This window comes from Colobus angolensis, unplaced genomic scaffold (genome assembly GCF_000951035.1).
Source record: "Colobus angolensis palliatus isolate OR3802 unplaced genomic scaffold, Cang.pa_1.0 Scaffold132, whole genome shotgun sequence".
NCBI classification, from domain to species: domain Eukaryota; kingdom Metazoa; phylum Chordata; class Mammalia; order Primates; family Cercopithecidae; genus Colobus; species Colobus angolensis.
In genome coordinates, this window is record NW_012114400.1 from 330595 (window position 1) to 351149 (window position 20555).

The 20555-nt window shown below is 40.3% G+C and overlaps 1 protein-coding gene across 6 annotated transcripts in view; it reads left to right on the top strand.

Moving 5' to 3' along the window:
• RGL1 (ral guanine nucleotide dissociation stimulator-like 1) overlaps positions 1-20555 on the top strand; it is a 295913-nt gene that overhangs the window by 170131 nt on the left and 105227 nt on the right. For 2 of the 6 annotated variants that reach the window (XM_011934154.1, XM_011934157.1), the window contains exons 1-2: positions 7-138; positions 1143-1253. The exons of 2 other annotated variants lie outside the window; for them this stretch is intronic. In XM_011934154.1, the coding sequence (XP_011789544.1) occupies positions 112-138; positions 1143-1253 (138 nt within the window). In that variant the 5' untranslated portion in view covers positions 7-111. Of the gene's footprint in view, positions 1-6; positions 139-1142; positions 1254-20555 lie in introns of those variants that run through there. 2 more of the 6 variants (XM_011934152.1, XM_011934153.1) reach the window with 1 other exon arrangement.

Here is a 20555-nt window from a genome sequence, read left to right on the forward strand (position 1 = left end):
CTCGGGACCCGGACCCGGGCGAGGCGCCGCGGGCTGAGCCCAGCAGACACTGCCTTGGCTTCCGAGCAGGGCGCATCATGCAGCGTTCGCGCACCGGAGAGAAAACTGAGAATGAGATTGCTTTGGCAAGCTAAAATGGTAACGAGAGCTCTCTGCCTTCTCCCGAGGCTTCTCTGGTGGGGAATCTTCTCCCGCTTTGGCTGGGCGTGTTTTGGACTCCCTCGGAGTGAACGGAGCAATCCGATTCCATACTTGCGAGCTAAAGCTCTCTCACTCCGCTTTGTATTCCTCTCTCTCTGCGTGTCTTCTCCCTTTCAACCATACCTACTTTCTTAGCAATTGCCTGTGGTGTGCCTGGGGCCAGATGCATGTCAGGAGGGGAGAACTTTGAAGGAAAAAGAATTGTTAGTGTGGGTGAACCGCGCAGCGCTTCTGCGTCCCAGCGGCTCTTTAACACAAACCTCAGGTTTAGCTGGAGACATGGAAATCCAGGGGTTCGCTGCACAGATTTTAGTAGAAACTGCCTGATGATGTGTTGCTTTTTCTGCACTTGCCAGATTATTTTACGGAAATATAAACCTTCCACCCCCGCTATCTTTGTGGGCTCCAAAACAATGTGGAGAAAAAGACAAGCAAACCACTTCACTTCCAAAGGAGTGAGGACTCTTGGCGTTTTAAACACTTGTTTGTGTCTGAGTTTAAAATCTGGTTTCTTCAATGACTTAGCCACTTTAAAGAGTACAAACTTATTCTTTTCTTTTCTTTCTTTTTTTTTTTTTTCTTTACAAAGAATTATTTTTCCTTTCTCTTAAGGGGGACAAGTGAATCAGGACTAAACTAGTTTCTTTATAAAGAAAAAGAAAGACTTCAAACTATTTAAGATATGTGAGCAAGTCTAGGAGAAATAACTAAATGGAAAAGTCTGGGGATCCTGATACCACAGGAAGGGGCTACAAGCCAAGAAAATCTCAGCATTCCCTCTATCAAAATGTGTCTTGTATTGCTCGGATTGTAATATTTATTTTGAACAGCCCATCTTGTGCCCTGAGTGCTGTTGTAAGCAGCAAGGCAGCTGGGATAGATTGTGGTTAGCAGAGAGGAAAAAATACTCTTTTTCTTTCTCTTTATCCCGTCCCTGGCAGAGCTCGATTCAGGACTGGGGTGAAGAGGTAGAGGAAGGAGCTGTTTACCATGTCACCCTCAAAAGAGTCCAGATTCAGCAGGCTGCCAATAAAGGAGCAAGATGGCTAGGGGTGAGTAAAGCGGCGAGATGGTGCACTTTGGAATTTCAGTGTCTGTTGTTCTGTGAATATCATTATTATTTAACAGAGGCAGGCTTTTTTTTTTTTTTCCTCTTTTCACTTTAAAAAGGAAAATGCTAATGACCAAGTGTTTGCAGTAGCTGAACAGGTCTCTTTTTGTATACAGTGTTTTCAAAAGCATCTTCCCTAGGTTTGTCAATAATTTAGAACCTCTTAGAAACATCTTGAGGTCTTTGGCAAATAGATTGGGGGTGGAGTGGCAGAAGATGACACACAGAATACAGGCCCAGAGAGCAGCACTCTCTTAGACAAGAGCCATAAGCAGCTTTGCCCAGAAGGCACCCTTGTCTCTCTCTGCTCTCCCCCTGTTGATGTTGTCAGTGTCTGCCTTGCTCCTATATCTCTAGGAGGTACCCAGACTGCTCAGGAGACAGAGCATTCCAAGTCTGCATCCTTTGAGGCATGGTAGATTTCCTATTGTGATCTCTTCTCTATATCTTGGGAGAAGGCAAATGGATGCTTCGTACCTACTACTTTGTGTGTAGAGTCGTGGGCCTTTGGGAAAATGCTGCTTCTGTAAACAGGACTCTTTTCCACTGAGATTCTAAAATATTGGGTGAGGTCATGCAAGTTTGTAGATATCACCTAGTAGATCTTTCAACACATCCCAAATAAAGCGAATGTGAGAAATGGAAAGCTCGGTGACAGGATCACTACTTGGGCAAGTGTCAAACATGTGAAAGAATGAAGGGATTCTTGATCTGGAAAGAGAAGTAATTCTCAGACCAGGCAGTGAGAGGCGACCCAGAAAGCCTAGAGAAAGAAAATAATGGTTGGCTGAATAGAGGGGATGGAGTGTGATTTCACCTGGCTGGCCTTATTCTAGCTGATGGGCTTCACAGTGTTGAAGATTTATGCACTTGCATCCCATCTTTAGTGGCTTGGAGTCTCCGAAAATTCAGAATATTTTGAGCAGCATTCAAAGGTGGAGTGTGAAGGAGGACAGGACACAGAATTGCACAGGTCCTCGTGTTAAGAGTAGTGGTAATGTGTGACTTGTAACTCCAGGGAGTTTAAGGCAGGATGATGGCCCATGGCCGGCAGCAATCACTTCCTCTGCCATGAGTCTGCTGACACAGGCATTTGTTGCTTTGGGCTTCCCCAGCTGCTTCAACTTAGGCCTTTCCTGCTGCTGTACTTTGGGCCAAGGTATCACCCATGAGGGCCATAAACTGTTAATGACATCTGCAGGTGTGGTCTGGAAAGATAGGAACCTTGCAGTGAGAACTAGAGGTCTTTACTTACCAAGAACTTACCTTACTCAGAATATGATTTTAAAATTAATTATGTACATCACCAGCAGACCTGATAGGGAAAGCAGAACTAGAGTTCTGACAAGTCATCACTTTGTTTTTGGTGGTTGTGTGTGTGTATTTTATTTAAATGTGGCATCCATGTGGTTTGGCCTCTAGCTGTTTCAGAATGATTCACAGCTTCTGAACCAGTTGTCTTCAAAAGGGTCATTGCATTTTTTTGGTATCAGGTTATTCCTCTCTTTCTAATGAGACTGATGTTGCTTGGGTGACTGTTTTAGTTTTTAGCCATATACAACATTAGTTATGAGTAAGTCACTGGAAATGGAGGGGTTCACTCTGTATGCCCCACATCTACAAACTGTCATGTATTTAGATGCTTAGAGTTATTTAGCAATGCCCACTGACTGTTCTTTTCACTGAACTTCACTTCTTTTCTCCTCTCTCTCTTCTCCCAGTGTTCTCAAATTTATACATAGTTCAGAGTTAATTCACCCTGGATTCAACAGTAGATATGAAATATTGAGAAGGAGGATAATGTGAAAAGATTGGCTTTAGTTGATGGAGGAATCTGTCCCCCTCACCCCCATTTCAATAAAATGTGATTTACTGCTACCAGCCTACTCCTTAATTGCAAGTTCCTAGGGGCTCTTCAGCTCTAATCTACATGTTTTCTTGTCTTAGGTGTCCTGTTGGGAAGTTCTGTTTTTGTCCTTGAAAATTCCAGACTTAATTAAATGTGACTCAACCCATTGAGCCATAGCAATTACAAAACCTTTCTCTTTAGAACCGAGTGGCTTCCCCATGTTTGTTTTCCTGTATTCCAGTATCCTTTCAAAATTCTTCAAAGTAACTAGTTTCAGAGTTACTAGAGAATGGGGTCAGCTGAGGAAATTATTGTAGTATGACAACAACCTTCTGAGGAAGGTGGTGTTGTGATGATCTCTCTCTCTCTCTCTCTCTCTCTCTTTTAACATGAGGAAACTAGTGCCCAGAGAGGTTAAATTGCTTGCCAGGGTCACACAGCTATGAAGTAGTAAACACCAGATTCAAATCCAGATGGTTAGCTCCTTGTTATGAAGAATTTCCTGGGACCTTAAGGCTGTTTCCATAGTAGTAGAAAAGAACATTGGCTCAAAAGACTGAGGATGCTTTGGGTGTGCTTTTCCCTAATGTTGCAAGACTTGAGAGATGTAACTTTCTTTTCTTCATGTCTAGAGTGATAACTTAAGCTACAAATTGAGATATTTGTTGTGAAGCTATGTATCGCATTGATAAACTCCCCATTTTGGAGGTTTAAAGCAGGGTGCATCGAAGATATGAAGATATGTATGAGGTTATGTAGCACGTGAGGGTAGGCGTAGCTTTGTTACATGTCTGTAATGCTTATTCCAGATGCCTAAAAGATGGAATATAATTTTTATATTTTATAGTACTCAGATCTCAAAACATAATTAAGATTCAATTTTGGGGAGGAGAGCAAAATAATTACATATCCTCAGATGTGAAGTATTATACAGTCCAAAACATTTAGGTCATTCTTTTTTATTTTGTCTGTTAAACTTTGTGTTCAGTTGATCTTTTAAAGTAAAACCCTGTGTTTGGAAAACTACAACCAAGTATGTCCCAGGCCCAGTTTACTTATACATGCAGCTGCATCCCTGCCCATCGACAGTGAGATTATGTTGGCAACTTTGAAAAACCAAATATTGAAATGCTGACCTATTTTCCCTTTACAATAACATCTTAGGCTGGGATAATTTTACCCACCTATAATTCTCAAAGAAAAATGACTTCAATTATGCCACAAAATTTTAAAAATCTTAGGATTGAAAGAGACATTAAAGAACAATTCCGAGCCTAGCACAGTGGTTCATTCTTGTAATCCCAGCACTTTGAGAGGCCAAGGCAGGCTAATTGCTTGAGGCCGGGAGCTCAAGACCAGCCTGGGTGACATAGCAAGACCCCGTCTCTACTAAAAAAAAAAATATTAAATTAAAAAATTAGCTGAGTGTGGTGGTGTGTGCCTATAGTCCCAGCTACTTGGGAGACTGAGGTGGGAGGATCGCATCAGCCAGGGTGGTCAAGGCTGCAGCGAGCCATGATTGCGCCACTGCACTCTAGCCTGGGTGACAGAGTGAGACTCTGCCTCTTAAAAAAAGAAGTAATTTCACCCAGACGTTCACTTATCTTGTGATTTTTGGAAGAGCAAAGAGTCCAAACTTGTTATTTGTCTTTGGTCCCAGTGTTGTGGTTGTATATGGACAATGATAATGTAGAAATGAGTTAAGAAAATATCAGTATCCTCTGGAAACAGGAAGTGTACCATTTCAGGATGAATACTCGAAGGGACAGAGGAAAAGCATTCAACTGTTAGGGAAGGGCTTTGGTGTCAAGAGTTCATGCTGTTGTCTTCAGAATGTGACAGACTCAGGGTCCGAAAAATATGTCAGCCTAAGATAAGTTCCAAGTGAGGATATTTGTTGTACAAGCAGGATTGTGAGTGCTAGGTCACTTCTGCAAAATTTGTGGGCAGTGGAATGATCAGTGGTTAGTCACGTGGCTCTTCTTAGTCCTGTACTTCTGTGATCATGCAGTCCTTGTGGGAGGGCACTGGGGCCTTTCTGCCCTGTATCCAGTATTTGTCACACCGTTTCCCACATAGGCTCTTGATAAATGTTTGTGGGACCGAGTTGAAATGCAAGATAACTGGGAGACTGGTAAAGAGAGTGAAATAGAATGGAGAAAGTTGAATATATGTAGAAATAAAAGAAACTAGAAACGTTAGGTTATAGAAAGTGGCATTTGGGTAAATTGTGGCCAATTGTGGGTTACGTGGCTACGGTGGTAAGATAACCATGTGTCACATCTGGATTGAGAAGTTGACTCTCACTTGGATGTTCTATTCGGATTGACTCTACCTGGCATTTTTGTGTTGTTGCTATCTATGTTGCCTTCAAATGGCATACAGTTCCTGGAATTTTCAGCTAATTTCACTTCTGGGAACCTTCTCTAATCCCCCAGCTCTGGATGAGGCGTCCATTCTGCATCTCCCGGTCGTGCATTTACCTCACTCTGCTGTAATTGCCTGTTTACTTGTTTGTTATCTTCCGTTGGACTGTAAGCTTGCAACCACGGCCGTCTAGTTGGCAGAAACTCAATACATGTTTGTTGAATGAATAGATCATGCCTCATCCTTCTTTGGGGGACTAATTGTTTTTATAAGTATGAATGCATAGTTGGTTCTCATTTAAAACAAAGTCTACATGAAGATGTTCACTTACAAAAAAGAAGAGAGGAGCATGGGAGCAAGAAAAATCAATTAGCTAGTGATTATAGCTGTCTTACACGCATTCGGGAACAAAGTAGGGCACAAAGGTATCAATTATTCGTTTTAACGAACATTCCCCAGTGTCTTTTGAAACCAAGAGGTCCAGTTGTACTTCTCTTGCTGCTGAATGTTGAGGAAAAAAAGGCAATGCATGAGTTAAAAAGCATTGGCTAGCATTACAATTATGTGTGGTTGGAAAGTGCAGGAGTGGGATTTTAGAATTGTAAGGAGATAAGCCCTAGAGAAGTCTTTAGTTTATAGTTGGTCATCCTTGTTTTCATCTAGGAAAACAGGCCTTTGGATTGTATTATATGTGTCTATTGGAATGTTTAATTTAGGCTTTAGAAAGTAGATTTCAGAATTTAGCAGCTATCTGTAAATTAACCAACTGGTATTTTTAATTTTGACTTTAGAAATATTTTTTAAAATTATTAATCCAGTGATAGGGTAGCCTCTATCAATCAAGAAAATACAGTAAAATTAAATTGCCTGAGATATTACACTGGATCCTTTTGGTGCTTTCAGAATCTGTTGGGATCTGTGTTAGGAATATGTGACATGTAATCAAGAATATCCATTTCAATTCACCAGTCCAGGGAATACCCAACTGAGCTCAAAATACATGTCAACTCCCAGCAAATACATAATTGGATAAATATAAGAGGCACATTAATTCCTTATACTTAAAAATGTATATTCTGTTAAAATAATTTTATGAACATATTTTATTCTTATTTCTGTGAAATTATAAAGAAAAAGCCTCTTGGAGTTTTACTCTTAGAAAGAAAATGAGGGAAATAAGGTAAATACTGTGCCTTTCCACTTTAGAGCTTAGCTGGAGTTTGTCACTGCCCAATCCCACTCCTTTTAGTTTCCTTTGCCCATGGTATGTGTGTCTCTTTAAGCTTACCCCTTCTAAATAATCATAATCTTTTGACTGTCTTACATATTTTATGTTAAGATATGCAAAAATACACTATATAGTAAAACATTCTAATTTGTACCATCATATACTTTTTACATAAAAAATTAATTTCTATGAACAGAGCAAGAAAAGTTTTGGTTAAATGGGGGAAGATAAGAAATGTTACTTCATTCCACCAGAGAAACTCAGCTCTGTGTCTGGGTTGCCAGCGGGTGTGACTATCTCGAGACATAGAGTTGATTTGGAGTTCTTTGGAGATTTTGGCAGTTTCTGGGTCATTTGCTAGTAAACACATCCAGTGTGAACTCTCTCACTGCTGTTGCATATTTCTGTATGATTCTGTCATTTGCATTTGAGCCTGCTAACCTCTCCTTCCATACCACTCATTTATTCATCAAAAGCCTACTTTGTGTCAGACAACATGTTAAATCTTGAGAATACAAAGTAAAATACTCCTTGTTCTAGAGGAACTTACAAGTAAATGAGGGAGACAAAGTTAAATTAATTGCAATATATTGTGGTAAGTGTAACCATTGCTAGGGGAGCCCAGAATCGGGGGCATTTAAATCAAATGTGAGTGACAGATGGGCAGTCCAGGAAGGCTGCACAGAGGAGAGGGCCCTTGAGTGGAGAAGTGAGGGATGAGTAGGAGTTAAATGAGGGCTGGGACCCTGGGGGCCAGCATTCCAACTAGAGAGCACAGCCTGTGGGAAGGCATGGAGGCCTGAAATGAGACTTCCCCTGTGAGGCTCAGCCTGGGGAAGAGATAAGGGAACCTGGTGGGAAAGGGAGAGGAAAGGGGGCTGGAGAGAAAGGCATGAGTCGTGTCACCAAGAACCTGGAATGCTAAGCTATGGAATCTGCTTCATCTTTAATGTTAGCATAGTCATTGAAGAGTTTTAAGCAGAGTGGCGCTCAAGCCTGTAATCCCAGCACTTTGGGAGGCCGAGACGGGCAGATCACAAGGTCAGGAGATCGAGACCATCCTGGCTAACACGGTGAAACCCCGTCTCTACTAAAAATACAAAAAATTAGCTGGGCGAGGTGGCAGGCGCCTGTAGTCCCAGCTACTCGGGAGGATGAGGCAGGAGAATGGCGCGAACCCGGGAGGCGGAGCTTGCAGTGAGCTGAGATCCGGCCACTGCACTCCAGCCTGGGCGACAGAGCGAGACTCCGTCTCAGAAAAAAAAAAAAAAAAAAAAAAAAAAAAAAGCAGAGTGGCATGGTCAGATTTGCATTTTAGAATAATGACTGACAGCTGCAGCGGAGATGCATGGGAACAGAGCCAGACTGGAGCATGGGGACCCAAGAGGAGGCTTTCTTTAATGGTAATGAGGTGAAGAAAGGGATGAGGACTTGACTGAAGCTGTGGCAGCAGAGTGGACAAGGTAGGTGGGGATGAGTGTAGGCGGGGCACAGGGCGAGGATTCCTGGCAGGCACACTGGTTTCAAAGAGCAGGTCAGCAAAAGGCTTTCTGGAGTCAGTGTTGTCCTCTTCTCACTGGGTGAAATGTACTGGGGACTTTGGGTGAAATGTACTAGGGACTTCAAGTCAGCCTTCCTCCATATACACTAGCAAATGCCTATGTTCCTGTTAGAAGGCTCGGCAGAGAAACCAGATCCAGGCATGCCTGATGTGTCATGTCTAGAGATGAAATCTCAGTTTAGGCTCACCATGAACAAGGCAGAAAGCACTGCTTGACTTCTCAGATTCCAGAGAACTTTGCAGAGCTGGTGGTTTCTTTTTCTTTCTTCTTTTCTTTTTTTAAAGTCTTCTGTTTCCCTACACACCAAACAAATTGAATCTGCAGACCATGGAGAGAATAAATATGGAACCCGCAGGACTATGGTTACAGAGTTGTATTTTAGAAAACAGCAGTTAAACTTATAATTGTGTTGTTAGGGACACAAGAAATTTTATGGTTACGTGTCCTGGTCTTTTTCCATCTTCCTACACAATGTGTTTAAATTCTGTCTGATACTCTTTATCCTAGCAGCTGACATTACTGCTCTTGGAGGCTCACTCTGATTGCTCATTCTCACTCCTTGTATAAAAGAAAAATTTCAGTAAGATAGAATGCTTCCCTAGTTTACTGCTACCACCTCTCAGTCTCACCCTCTCACTTAAATACACACACAGCCTATATATTAAAATGTCTTTTCACATTTTATTTTTTAGGATTTGGTTCACCTTATAATGTCACTTATGGCATCTTCTATATAATTGATCAAAGCTTGACTTTGTCCTGTTTTGCTTGGTTTCCCTTAATTGTGTCATTATTGAGATTGTTTGATTGACTTTACTCGGAGAACTACTTTTAGTTTCAAAAAGAATAAAAACAGAGGAAGAAAGGAAGGACTAAAAGGAGAACAAGCTTACAACATTTGGTAGAAGACACCACCTTGTAGGAAGCTCAGTTAGTCTTGTACAGAGAGAGACAGAGTCATGTCATTTCCCACGGATCCTTTTATCTTATCATTGTAGAAGTACCTGTGTCTTTCCACTGCTGTGACTGCATATTTTCCCCAATGCTTTGGGCCTCTGCTTGGCTTGCTTCCTCAAAGCCACCTTCTCCTTTATGTTATGCAGCGTATGACTTCTGAGGATAACAGTGGTGGTGGTTGGGGGTAGGGTGTTGCTGGTGGTTCTAGATCTTTTTTAAACTCTCACAGACTCATTACCCTACATTTTCTAGCATTTAATTGCTTATGCCATCTGTGGTCCATTCATTTGAATTTGTTTCAGCACAGTTAATCTAATCCTATGTAAACTCGCCCAGAAGTTTTTTATGTTTTTCTTTTCTGCAAAGAATTCAGCAATTCAACTTTTTCCCCTTGTTTCCTGCTGTTTTAAATACTCATTTTCATCTTTTGTAAAAATGAAGCCAAGGCTGAATATTTCCAGTTTCTTAATTCTGAAGACAATTTGAAGGCAAGAGCAACCTTTTCTGCTAAGGGTAGGATGTCTTTGGTCAGTCATGTCAACTGAATCTCTCTGCAACCCTCTTGCTAGTAATTCTTCCATAGGTATGTGCTGTTCTTATTATGCCCATAACTTCTGGCACTAGAAGTGATGGAACTAGAGTCTGTGGACAATATTTATCTAAGAAAAGAACATTTAAGTATGTAGGTAAAAATAACTGAAACTGGATTAGACATTGGCTAAAAATAAAATGCTTTGTAGTCATGACTTTTCCAATTAAAATTGCAATACTTGTTTGAGCACGGTGGCTCACGCCTGTAATCCCAGCACTTTGGGAGGCCCAGATGGGTGGATCACTTGAGGTCAGGAGTTCAAGACCAGCCTGGCCAACATGGTAAAAACCCACATCTCTACTAAACATATAAAAGTTAGCCAGGCGTGTTGGCATGTGCCTGTAATCCCAGCTGCTGGGGAGGTTGAGGCAGGAGAATCGCTTGAACCTGGGAAGTGGAGGTTGCAGTGAGCAGAAATGGTGCCACTGCACTCTAGCCTGGGCAACAGAACGAGACTCCATCTAAAAAAAAAAGAAATTAAATTGCAATACTTGAAATTGTTTATTGAGATAACTGATACTCCTAAATAGAAAACTCAGGTAATTGAAGCATTTGGTTAGTTTGTGAAGCACAGGGTAAAGACTTGCCACTTTCTGTCCAAAGGCTGATTCCTTCTAAAGACATGACACAATAAACATGTCTGTTTTAAAAATGACTTTAGGGTCCGGAGCCATCAAGGCCTGGCTAGGGAATTAGCTTAGCTGGGGACTTTGTAGACATGGGCACCTGCTGGCTGCTTTTCCTTTTCAGGGGTATGTTCAGCAGGAACCTTGGTATAGGGAGGTAGCTTAGTGCAGTGGTCAAGAACCTATGCTTTAGAGCCAGACTTCCATGCAAAACTCACCTCTGCCACATGTGAGCTATACAGGCCTGAGCTGTGAAGTTGCTTAACCTCTCTAGGCCTGAGCTCCTCACCTGTGAAGGGGAGAATAGCAGTGCCTTCCTGATGGAATGACTGTGAGGAGTAAATGAGCTGTGTATGTAAGGTGTTTGGCACGGTATGCACTCACTCACTGAATGGTGGGGCTCTCATCAGCACCCCCACTGTCAGCGCCCTCTCGAACCCTGCCATGGAATCTTGGAGAGACCTGGGTGGCTTTCTTACATGGGCCTCCTGAAGCTTGGTGTTATATGTAACCCCAGATTGCGTGAGAAACAGTATTAGCAAGGTTTTAAGACATGTCATTGACATCCCTCTCTCATTTTGTACATTTGAGAGGAAGGAACAATCATGGCAGGGTTTAGTAATCCTCGTATATTAGAAATAACATCTATTGTATTTTATCTCTCTGGCTCCTCACATAACGAGAGACTGCATTATTCCTTGGGTCCAACATTTTGCATTTGAAATTCCTTCAATTTTTCTATAGTAATTTGTTGGTATTATTTTTATGCTTTAAAAAATATTTCACTACTTAACAGTGGGCCATATTCTGTCTTCTGTTTTGCCATTTCTGATAGAAAAATCAAAGAGTAGGAAACAATTTTTCTAAAAACTGCTTGGTAAGCATTATGCTAATCTTTCTTAATAGGATGTAATTTAGGATGTTAGCAAATTGTTCTTGCACCATCAATTTCCAAGTCCTGGACTAAACTACATGAGATAAAGATAAAATTTCTTACTGTGCTACATGTTGATTAGCTAATACAATGCCTGAGCCCCAGTGCCTCAGCCAGGAATGAGCTGAGTTGCCTGTGAGGTTATGACTTTCTGAATCACATGACTTTCTGAGTCTTCCATTTCCTCACCTGTGAAATGGCGATAATAACTGTTTTTACTCTGCCTGTGATTTTTGTGAGGATCATATGAGTTAATGTATATAAAAATATTTTTTAATATGTAAGTCGTTATACAAATAAAAGCATATTCTTACTGTCATTTAATCTAGAGGCCTCTCTTTTTTTCTCTCTACTCACCACCTAAGTGCTTGATTGGTGTGTGGCTCTGTTGATTAGTCTTGCCTTTCTTCATTCCAGAGGCAATCTTTTCTACTTTCTTTTCTTCCCACTTGCTGATTACCTAATTAGAGGTGATGTTCAGCTAGGAGTAGCGCTTCCTCTGCCACTACCAGTGTCCCCACTGGGATTCCAGGTGCGTTGAGAATGCAGACAGTGAGGCTTCTGTCTGTAGGTTGGTTGTGGGAAAAAATACCCCATACTCACAGGATTCTTAAGACAAATGCAGTGGATATCTTGTGTTTGAAAATGTTCTATTTCTTCTTTGATTCTTCTTTTTCTTTCTGGTACTTTTAATTTGTTGTGAGAAAGATGGTGAAGCTAATAATGCACCAAGGAATGGAAAGTGCCTCCATCCTTGCAGAGGTCCTGGAAAATTAACTTTTGGTCTGAAGCGAAATCCCATTGTAGGACTTGAACTCGTGACCTAATGCCAGAGGCAAGAATGATACCAACTGACCAACACTGACCCTCATAAAATGTAGACATTTAAAATACTTCCTTTGAGTAGTCCTGTCGCCGCTTTCTATGTTTTCTTCTGTCTTTCAGTCGTTTCCAGCAGTGTTCCTGGCCTCCCTGTTAGGAACACAGTTTTAAAGATCTATTTTTCTCACTGTCTTTCCATTTGCTGGTTATAGCTGCTTCCTCTTGCTTTCCATTTCTCTTGTGTGAGTTCCTTTTTTTGTTCCTGTTCCTTCCTGTCCTTCTTCTGACTTAAAAATAGATTCCAGGGTCTTTGGCTGCTCGGCCACAAATCCGACCTTCCTTCTATTCATATGGGATCCCCCTGAGCATCTGAAGATCTTTTCCTTCTCTCTCAAGATACTTGAACCTCAGCATTCCTTCCCTGTTCATTTGTGCCTGTACTCAGCTGACTTACGGAGCTAAATGACCCTTGTACTCAGAGCTGTAACTGAAAATTAAATCTCTCCTACAAAGATGCTTAATAAGTGATTTACTTATGTTAAGTGTTACTGACAAACACTGAATTCTCCCTGAATCTACTGACTGTGTGTGGTGGTAGAGGAGAAGGGACTCTTTGTACACTGACTCAAGGCACACGTGTAACACTTGTTTTTGTGCAAAGCAATGATCCTGTGACCAGTTGAACCTCAAGAACCAGCTTTCAGACAACATACTGTTAAGGGTGTCCTGGAGGAATCTGCTGCTGTTTTGTTCCCACAAAAGTGTTTCTCAGGGACTGAAAGTTGATTAAAGTGTTTCCTCATGAACATTCTTTGGTTAGAGTTGGAGGATTATGATATTCTTTACAGAAATGACTTCCTATCCAATGTTGATCTAGACAATCCACAAATGAGTGTCTTCTTGAGGGATAAAGGCACGTAAAACTTCAGATGGCTGAGATAAAAAGTGCGGATGACAGCAGCTCTGATTTCGGTGCCCAGCCCCAACCTGAGCTCACTATTATGCTGCTTGTTACAGCAGCAGGGATGATGATCCTCTTCTCAGCGGCAAGAGATGGTTTAAAAGGTTTCTTTCCATTTGGACCTCCAGACATAACCTATGTGATTATGTCTCCATGAGAAGGACTGGTCCTATTGTTAGTAGAGAACCTAGAGTTTTTGGTTTCATCAGCCATAGTGAAGTTCACATTTATGTGCAGCTCTGTTATCACTGTGTCACTGCTTGGCATTGTATTTGCCTGCCCTGCTTTTCTGTTCACTGGTTGACTGATGAATCCTACTTACCTTTCAGGTTGCAGCTCAAATGTTACCTTTACTCTTCTACTTTTCACAACCTGTCTTCTGGATTAAGGATCTTTTTATCTGAGTTTCCTTAGCACTTTACCAAAAGCTGTATTACAGCACTTACCACATTAAAAAAAGTTTCTCTTTGCCCTATTCGTTTCAGTGTTTCAAGAGTGGGTGCCATATTTAATTAATCGTCACATTCCCATAACCTGGGACAGTGTTTGAGACATAGTACTTAGTGAGCATCTTATACATTGTTTGGCCTTATCTTTATTATAGAACATGTATCTTTAGTGACTTTTTTGGTATTTGGTAATATTGTAAATTCCATTTTTTGAAACAAAACGAAAACATTGAAGCAGCTAAATTTAACTTATATTTTACACTCCAAACTACTGATACAATAAAAAAAGAAAGTGATGCTTTTGCCTTATCTTTGTTATCATTGCTTGACCTACACATTTCATGATTGTATGAGAAGTGACCTAGTTTTGACAGTAACATGGAGTGACTTGGAATTTAGAGTTAATCCATATACTTTTTAGTGACATACAGGTTTGAGTCATGGGTCAAGGATAGACCTCTGGGAACTCAGTTTCTGCTTTGAATTCTGAAGTTATTCTACTTAGGATTTTCATATATCGTATTATATCTGGTATCTGAGGCCTGTAATCGGCTTCAAACTTGCATTGAACCAGTGTCAAACCCGTAAGGCTTTGCCCTACATAACACATTTTTGTGAAGGGATCTGACACATCTCCATGAACATAATAATGAAGGTTATACCCATAATGATGAGGCCTGTTACTCTGAGATTTATGTTGCAGGCTTGTCGTGTAGTGTACTTTCTGTGGTGCACCCTTCTTACCAGAACTCACAGGCAAAAAGAGACTTAATAAGTGACATAAATTTCATAATATTTTCCATATACTTTTACATTTTCATTAGTAAAACTCAATTCCCTTGCTCTCTGGCCCTCTAACACTTTTCTTTATTCTGTGGTTTTACATTCTTAACTTTGAAATTTTTACTTTAGGCAAAATGTAAAGTTTATGCAGGAGGTTTTCAGAATTCTAGAAATTCAGAATTCTGTTTTTAGGTGCTTTCATTTACACTGTTCCAACTGTAATTGGCTCCATTAAAATCAAGTGTTCTGTGAGGCTGAGGCAGGAGAATGGTGTGAGCCTGGGAGGCGGAGGTTGCAGTGAGCCGAGAGTGCGTCACTACACTCCAGCCTGGGCCACAGAGCAAGACTCTGTCTCAAAAAAAAAAAAAAAAAAAAAAAAAAAATCAAGTGTTCTGATGGCTTCTGAACCTTCCTGCATGCTTCCTTGCCTTTTTCTTCGCATCGGTGTTCAATGGTATAAATGTTTGCTTTGGAAAAGAGGGATGGACTTTTTTTTTTAAGGAATGCCATTCTTAAAAGAGTGATGAAGCAACATTTTACTTTTTTTTTTTTTTTTTTTTAAAGAGACAGGGTCTTGTTCTGTTGCCCAGGTTGGAGTACAGTGGTGTGATCATAGTTCACTGCAGCTTTGAACTCCTGGGCTCAAAGGGTTATCCTGCCTCAACCTCCCGAATGGCTGGAACCGCAGGTGCACACCACCATACCTGGCTAATTTTTAAATTTTTTGTAGAGATGAGAGTCTTGCTGTGTTGCCCAAGCTGGTCTTGAACTCCTAGCCTCAAGCGATCCTCCCACCTTGGGCCCCTAAAGAGCTGGGATTACAGGCATGAGCCACCATGACTAGCCCATTTTGTTTTATTTTGTTTTTTAAGAAGAAGAAGGTCATCTGTAATTCTGCCATGATAACACTGTTCTTTTCACTTTTACTTATTATTTTCCAATTTTTGTTCACAGGCACACATTTTAACATAGTTGCAATCATGCTATCTATTCAGTTTGTGATAGGCAAGAAATATTTTTCAGAACAAATTCTCTGAAACTTACTTTCTAGTTTAATCGTTTGTGATATTTGTTATGTTTCTGATGTCACAGACAAAATAATGCATTTGGACTTTGTGTTTGAGGAGTTTTAAGGTGATAATGCTTATTATTGGTTAATGAGCCTCATTTCTGTTTTTTACCCCGACAAAATCTCCCATCCTGTATCCCGGGTGTGGAGCTTGCATGAGGACCCTGATAGCACCATATCAGATGAGGTATGTGACAAACGTGCAATGGAATTCAGCTGGAGTGGATGGTGCTCCTTCCTTCTGCTTCCAGACATCATTGCGGGTCTCTTGCTCTGGGGCATGTGGATCCAGAACTCTCTAGGCCTATGCTGTTCAACATGGTAACGACTAGCCATATGTGCCTATTGAGCCCTTGAAATATAGGCAGTCCTAATTGAAATGTTCTGTACCCGTAAAACCCGCACCAGAGTTTGAAAAAATAATGTAAAATATCTCAGTAATTTCCTATAGTGATCACATGTTGAAATAATATTATTGTGGGTATAATGGGTTAAATAAAATGTATCATTAAAATTAATTTTACAGCTGGGCATGGTGGCTCACACCTGTAATCCCAACACTTTGGGAGGCTGAGGCATTTGGATCACCTGAAGTCAGGAGTTTGAGACCAGCCTGGCCAACATGGTGAAACCCTGTCTCTACTAAAACTACAAAAATTAGCCAGGCATGGTGGCAGGTGCCTGTAATCCCAGCTACTCGGGAGGCTGAGGCATGAGAATTGCTTGTACCTAAGAGGCAGATGTTGCAGTGAGCCAAGATTGCGCCACTGCAGTCCAGCCTGGGCGTCAAGAGCGAAACTCCGTTTAAGATAATAATAATTGTAATAATAATAATTTTACCTGTTTCTTTTCAATGTTTTTAATTTGGCAACTAAAAAATTTAAAATTGCCTATGGCTAGCATTATATTTCTACTAGACAGTGTTGCTCTCAGGCCTTACTTTTCAAAATGCAGCTTGTGGTTTATTTGTGGATTCTGAAGTCAATTAGGTGGGCTAAAAATCCATATTTTAAAATTACAACAGAATGGAATAGAAAATATTAACATGTCATTATTGTAAAACTTTTTAAGTATGTGCATGTATGGACTGAATCCCATTTAAAATGTATTTTTTCTTTTTACTATGAATCATGGCTAAAAAGTTTGAAGGTTAGTAATCTGGGGTGGCCTGACTTAATCTGAAGCATTAGCGGGAGGCCTGGTCTGCTCTGTAAGAGGGCACGTTGGTACTAGGAACACTTCATAGATTTTAGGTCAGGTTGGTAAAAGCTATTCTGGGACTCTTCAACTAGACCAGACCCTGCAGGAAAGTAAACCTGAACATTAGTGCTCATCCTAAAAGCAGTGGCCACTCAGGAGACTTCCAGAGTGAAGGGTGAACTAAGGATAGTTGCAGTTCTCTCTACTGAAGGCTGGACCTGTGTGCTCGACCCTAAAGTGTCCCTGGAGTCCAAGAATGACTTTTGTCTGGTTACTTGCTTCTCGGAGACTTTTTCAAAATGGTCTCATGAGTGGTGATACTTTCTAAGAAGCAGGGTGATTTCCTAATGACCTTAGAGCCAAGATGAATTGGACAGGGTTCCCTGTGACCCTCAGATCCTCCCTGCATCATATCCTGTTAAAATCAGAAGAGGCTGTATTCTAATCTAGGAGCACATCTGTTTTCTTCCTGCCTGACAGAAAACATGTCCTTACAGTACAAAAGATGTTGTGGTGGTCACCAGGGCTGTACTTTTGGCTGGGTTCTAAATAAATGATACTGTAAGCCACAGAGAGAAGGGAGAAAAGGCTCCAAAAATGAAGTTTATGGGGTTACATGGGCCTTGTATTTATTCTGACAGTTGTAAAAATTCTTTTGGGCTGACCCATCTTTCTTTTCTTAATTAAAAAAAAAATCTGGCAGGCAAGAGGAAGAAATGTAAACCATGTGACTAATGCTTCAGCTTTTTCTCCTGGAGCCAGATTTGTTAAAAATTATACCTTAGACATGTTTGACTTTTTAAAAACAATTGCCCACAAAAGCCACCTAACATTTTTTTCTGAAACTTGTAGACTTATATAGCATTCATTTTCAGGAAGGAATCCAAAAGTATAATATTTAGGAGTTATGGAACCAAAATCTCCTTTGGAGATTTTGCCCTGGTGAATTAGATTACCCTAGGACTTGGCAGAGGAACAGGCAGCCTTTTGCCTGTACTTTGCTTGAGTATTTCCAGTCCTGTTGATAGCCACCCAAAATCTTTGAGGGAGTTAGACTAACAGATCATCAAGGTCCTTTGTAGATGAAAAGTACTATGACTCCAGTGACGGCCTGACGTGGCAGTCAGGAGCTACGTTGATGTTGACCTCCTGTTTTATATTTATTGCAAACAATTTGTTCGTTCACTCACTCACTCAAATTTGAGCACTTCCTATGTGCCAAATGGTGGCCTTAGTAGGAAAATTGTAGGATTTTAGATCACTTATCATGGTGATTTGAGGGCTGCAAAGTCAAGTTCCAATCTCCGTTTCTGGTGTGATTTCCTATGTCTTACCTTTGCAACTCCACACTTTAGCTAACTGGGTTATTTTCCTGTTTTAGGGTCTTTTCTCTCACTGTTGCCAGGGTCTAAAATGTCCTCCTTTCCTTAATTCCCTTTCTCTTTAAATCCCCAGACATCACTCAAATACTAGCTCAAATGCTACTTCTGTGAGTCCTCTCTGGTTTCTCAAAAGGTAATAAGTGATTCTTCCCTCAAGCCAAAGCACTTTTTACTTCTTTTTTAACACCACACATAATCTTCTTAGATTGAACTGTATGAAATCACCAGTTTTATAAGTTAAAAATAGTTAAATATTGGCAACTTCATACAGTTCCACCTGATGTTAACTGTGTTATTGTATGGAACTTCAGTTAGGCCTCTATAAACATATTACCCCCAAGACTTAGAGCCAGGAATATTCTTTGATTCTTTTCTTCAAAAATGTGAGTTATTATTAAACTAAGTTTCATTAAACCTGTGCTTGGAAGTTTCATTTAAAAAATTAAATATAGAAAATATTTATTTTTAATTTTGTTCATCTTAGCTAATCATCTAAAAATTTGATTCAGTAAACCAATGTATCAGCTATAACTTTCAGTGTAGTTTAATAAGGTTCTGTATAATTATCTACTTTATTTATTAAAATGATTTATTCAACATGGCTAAAGATAAAGCTCTGTGATACATTGCTGGAGACATTCCCCACTCCCAGCAATGCTTGCCAGTTAACACTGTTTTCACCATTCAGTATTCCGTGACATCTGATTTGGATACATATCTAGCCAACTCTACAATTATTCAACTTACAGAGTTCCACTGTAGCTATGGAGATCTAAGGAGAGAGTTGGTGGGATAGTTATTTGAAGTCAATGAATATCATATCTGTAACATTCCATGTTACCTGTATAGAATCAGAAAAGGATGGAAAGTTAGATTTTTTTTTTTTTTTAAATTTAGAGACAGGGTCTTGCTCTGTCACACAAGCTGGAGTTCAACATGATCATAGCTTACTGTAGCCTCAAACTTCTGTCCTCAAGAGATCCTTCTGTCTCAGCCTCCTGAATAACTAGGACTACAGGCCTATGCAACTCCCATGGCTAATTCTTTTAATTTTTTTTTTGGAGATGGGCCTTGCTATGTTACCCAGGCTCATCTTGAACTCCTGGGCTCAAGTGATCCTCCTGCTTTGGCCTCTCAAGGTGTTGGAATTATGGGCACGAGCCACTATGCCTGGCTGATTTTATTTTTCTCGGTGTTTTTATGTTAGTTCGTAGTGATCATTGCTTACAAACCAAATCTGGGATTTTGGCAACAGTTGTTGGCAGAACTACCTGTCCATTGTTTTCAGTCTACCTTAATTCCTGCCTAAAAATTGGTGTACTTTCTTGTACGCCCTTTAGACACCACTGTGATTTTAATTTCTGGAAAGATTCCACTCATCACATCTGCTGCTCCTTTTAGTGTCCTTCCAGGTTATTTATCCAGCCCTGGAGACATGAAATCACTTAAAGGGCTAAGTGCTTTCTTACTGTCACCTTCTCTATCTTGGCTTTAGTTTCCTTTTCATCATGCTGGTCCTACCCTTTCCAGTTTGAAGATCATTTTCCTTGATAGGGAGGATAGAAGCAAAAGAGGAGTGAAGTAGTTCTGCTTTTTCTGTGTTATCAGTTAACATTACCCCACCTATCAGCAACCACTCCCTTCCTATTTTTGCTCCTAAAATAGCTGAAAAAAGTCCTTTTACTTGACCTTAACAATTTTGACAAGGCTCAGTTCATTATAGTATTCACTTTCGTGTTACTATGTTTTATAAGTATGTGCTACCCTAAGTATATGTACAGTTTAATTATGGGAACTGCTTTCTGTCTTTTATAATTTGGAAAACATGTACAACCACCTTGATCTCTTTAGATGATTTCTTTCATTGCATATTCTAAATATTTGTCTCACCTCTCTTGAAGCCTCTTCCCTGTTAAAGAAGGTTTATATAATAATGCTTTCCTAATGTTTGGGATACATGTCTGGGATACACCTCTACAAGAGCATAATCACTCTCTGCCCAGGTTTCTACATATCCTGCAGCAATCATTTTTCATAACTGAGCATAATTATGTCTGGACTAATAGTTATTTTTATTTCCTCCTATCAGTAGAGTAAATAAAAACCTGGAAGAAAACATTGATGGCTATTGGTGAGTGCTTGTACACTGAGAGGGAGGAGTCAAAGATAATTCCAAGACTTTTGGTCTTGGTATTTGAACAAAGAGAACAGTGGTATCACTAGTAGAAACAGAGATTCTGAGAAGAACTTTGTGGTGCTGGTGGGAGGGTAGTGATATAATTATTTGAATTTTAGACATATCATGCTGGAAGTGTTTCTGGATTAGAAGAGATTTGGGGTTAGAGGTGTACATTTGGCTATCATTTACACATAGGTGATACTTTAAGTGGCAAGAATGAATGATATAGAGAAAATGGAAAATAAAAGAGTATTGCAGGCCAAGTGCAGGTAATTTCATGTTC